Raw genomic sequence first — 3,298 nt, 5'->3', positions numbered from 1 at the left:
TTTCAAACCTGCAATCTTCTTCCTGACCTCTCCGCCCCAACCCCCACTCCGGCCTATCACCCTCACCTTGACCTCCTTCCACCTATCGCATTTCCAACGCCCCTCCCCCAAGTCCCTCCTCCCTATCTTTTATCTTAGCCTGCTGGACACACTTTCCACATTCCTGAAGAAGGGTTCATGGCTGAAACGTCGATTCTCCTGCTCCTTGGATGCTGCCTGACCTGCTGCGCTTTTCCAGCAACACATTTTCAGCTCTGATCTCCAGCATCTGCAGTCCTCACTTTCTCCTCTCCAAGAAAGCTCCTCATTCAGAAATTGCACAGGGTTCTAACCCAGAAACAGGTCAGAGCATTAAGTACAGGAGGTGGGACATCATGTTAAGGCTGTACAAGGCATTGGTGAGGCCTCTTTTGGAATATTGCTATAGGAAGGCTGCTATTAAACTGGAAAGGTTGCAATAAAGGATTTACAAGAATGTTACAGGGAATGGAGGATTTGAGCTACAAGTAGAAGCTGGAAAGGCTGGGACATTTTCTCCTGAGGCGTCGGAGGCTGAGGGGTGATTTTATAGAGGTTTATAAAATGAGGGGTATGGATAAGGTGAATAGCCAAGGTCTTCCCCCAGGTTGGAGCGGCATTCAAAACCTAAAGGGAATAGATTTAAGATGACAGGGGAATAATTTAGAAAGGGCCTACAGGATAACTTTTACACACAGAGGGCGATGCCTGTATGGAACCAGCTGCCAGAGGAAATGGTAGAGGTGGGTACAATTACAAAATTTACAAGACATTTGGACAGGGCATGAAAGGTTATGAGGCCAAACTCAGGCAAATGGGACTAGTTCATGGACAAGTTGGACCCAAGGGTCTGTTTCCATGCTGCATGACTATGACTCAAAATGACAATTCTGCTGGGCAACTTCCTTGTGTCTGGAATCCTCAAAGTCCCGATTTAAGTCGGATCATTCAAAAGGCTACAAAATAGTTACTCAGCAAAAGTTAAATAGCTGGTCTAACTCCTGAATAACAATTAAACTGACCCTCAACTTACCACATCCTCCTCCATTACACTTTCTCCAGGACCCTTATACAACCCAGACCCTGACCCAACAGCACCCAAGATCCAACACACCCCACTGCTGGATTGGAGACTCTTCCCTGCCCCAGGATTCAAAGCCCAAGGCCTCCCCCCAAGACTTCATATCCTTTCCTGGGACATAACCCCTCTTTACCCAGATATTTCCTATTCACTCTGACATACCATAATCACTTATCTGATTTCCTTGCCACTTGTACCCCGACACTTACTTTACAAACATATCTTTTCAGAAGAGCTGTCAAAGTGGCTGTCTATGATGCTGGACACTTAAATTACAGAATACTGCAATTGACTGATGTGAAAAAGTGGTTTATCTTTACCCCAACTATCCCGCACTATGAGGTACCAATCAGATCTAGACTATGGGCTTGGCATCTATGAACGAGCCGTAATCAGAACCTCAAGACAGAAATGTGGAGCTCCTACATAATGTAAGAAAAAAAAAGATTGGAATGGTAATCTCTGTGCGATCGCCACCCCTCTTTTTGACCAAGCTTTTAGTCACCTAACAAACAAATCCCCTTACATGGTTCAGTGCTCAATAACATTCCTGTGAGACGCTTTGGAACATTTGGGAGAGAGAAAGAGAAGGAAAGGCTATTAGGAGTAGCAGAGGCTCATAGTAGGATAGAGACCAGCACTGACCAGTTAGGCAGTATTTCTATGTTTTTCTTACCCGTCGAGGTACAATCATTGAGATGGGCTCAATAAGGCTCTTGATTGTCACTAATTTGTAGAACCTGAAGACTTCACAGATCGAGACATCCAGGCCCCTCTTTGGCATTACACCTGCAAATTCAAATTAATATAAAAATTATACCCAGTACTGGTAGGCTTTCACATCCAACACTGACTGCAGCTTCCTGTTGCTGCAAGTTCTCCTCACCCAAAGATGGGGTTATACTCTATCAGTAAGTAATTGGCTATCAAGTTGCTTAGATCCATTTAATGTGGTGGGCTCATTGATTTTGTGTTGATTATTAGGGTCAGTTTGCTATTGGGACTCACTGTGCTTGATTGGTTGAGACTGCATATGGACTCAGCGAAGTAAAAGAGCAGAAAGCTGGAGCTGAAGAATGGAATAGATACTTTAAAATGTGGTGAATAAAAGCTGGTACACACTCCGAGATGGGCATCAACTCTGCATAACTCAGATATAAAATAAACAGCACAATGCTGTAACCAAATCATACTGCGTCTGCACCGGTCTCCACTGACTTGTTTCAGAAATCCCCACCTATATGCCCCTGTTACATCTAAATGTGACTGTTTCAATGATCATCTGAGACAGCTTCCCACTTTATAGCTTCCATAAACTCAAACTCATCCAAGACATGGTACGCCAACTCACACCAAACCCGGGTTTGGCCTGTGCCACTGCCCTTGCTGACTTTCATTGGTTCCCTGTCTGAAAACATGCAAACTTCAGCCAGACACCCCTCCAAGATCAATTCAGGCCTTGACCTTCACTGATTTCATTTGCTACCTGGGATTTAAGCTCCCCAATATCCTCCCTAAAATCTCCCCACTTCTCTAACTTCCTTCCTTCTTTAAGGCACTCCTTAAAACCGACCTCTTGAACAATATCTCCCCATATGGATCAGAGTCAAGGTTCACTTGTTAGCACTCACATAAAGTTCACTGGGACATTTTATTGTGTTAATGGGGAAATTAAAATGCACCTTGTTGCTTGAGGCACGTTTCTGTTTTGCTGCAGAAGTATTAGAAGGAAGAAAAAAAATTAAGCCCTTGAGAAGTTTGAACTTAAAACTGAAGCAAAATCCTCTCTCTTGGATTTGTGAACAAATGTTAAATATTAGCCACAAGCTTAATAATTTAACAATAACAGAACACTTCTGGGAAGATGGAGGAGAAAGGCAGGGAACAGGGTGGAATTGCAATCACAGAGGAATGACACTGTTCTCCACATGTGGGCGGCATGGTGGCACAGTGGTTAGCACTGCTGCCTCACAGTGCCAGAGACCCGGGTTCAATTCCCGCCTCAGGCAACTCTCTGTGTGGAGTTTGCACATTCTCCCCGTGTCTGCGTGGGTTTCCTCCAGGTGCTCTGGTTTCCTCCCACAATCCAAAGATGTGCAGGTTAGGTGAATTGGCCAAACTAAATTGCCTGTAGTGTTAGGTGAAGGGGTAAATGTAGGGGAATGTGTTTGGGTGGGTTGCTCTTCAGAGGGTTGGTGT

The 3,298-nt window shown here is 44.6% G+C and overlaps 1 protein-coding gene across 2 annotated transcripts in view; it reads right to left on the bottom strand.

Moving 5' to 3' along the window:
• The window catches only part of LOC122563055 (coronin-2B-like), a 162,224-nt gene that overhangs the window by 29,686 nt on the left and 129,240 nt on the right, over positions 1 to 3,298 (bottom strand). For both annotated transcript variants that reach the window (XM_043716406.1, XM_043716415.1), the window contains one exon: positions 1,776 to 1,888. In XM_043716406.1, coding sequence (XP_043572341.1) covers positions 1,776 to 1,888 — 113 coding nt within the window. The remainder of the gene's footprint in view (positions 1 to 1,775; positions 1,889 to 3,298) is intronic.

Source organism: Chiloscyllium plagiosum, chromosome 2 (genome assembly GCF_004010195.1).
Source record: "Chiloscyllium plagiosum isolate BGI_BamShark_2017 chromosome 2, ASM401019v2, whole genome shotgun sequence".
Lineage (NCBI taxonomy): Eukaryota > Metazoa > Chordata > Chondrichthyes > Orectolobiformes > Hemiscylliidae > Chiloscyllium > Chiloscyllium plagiosum.
This window is presented reverse-complemented; position numbering and strand designations above follow the sequence as displayed.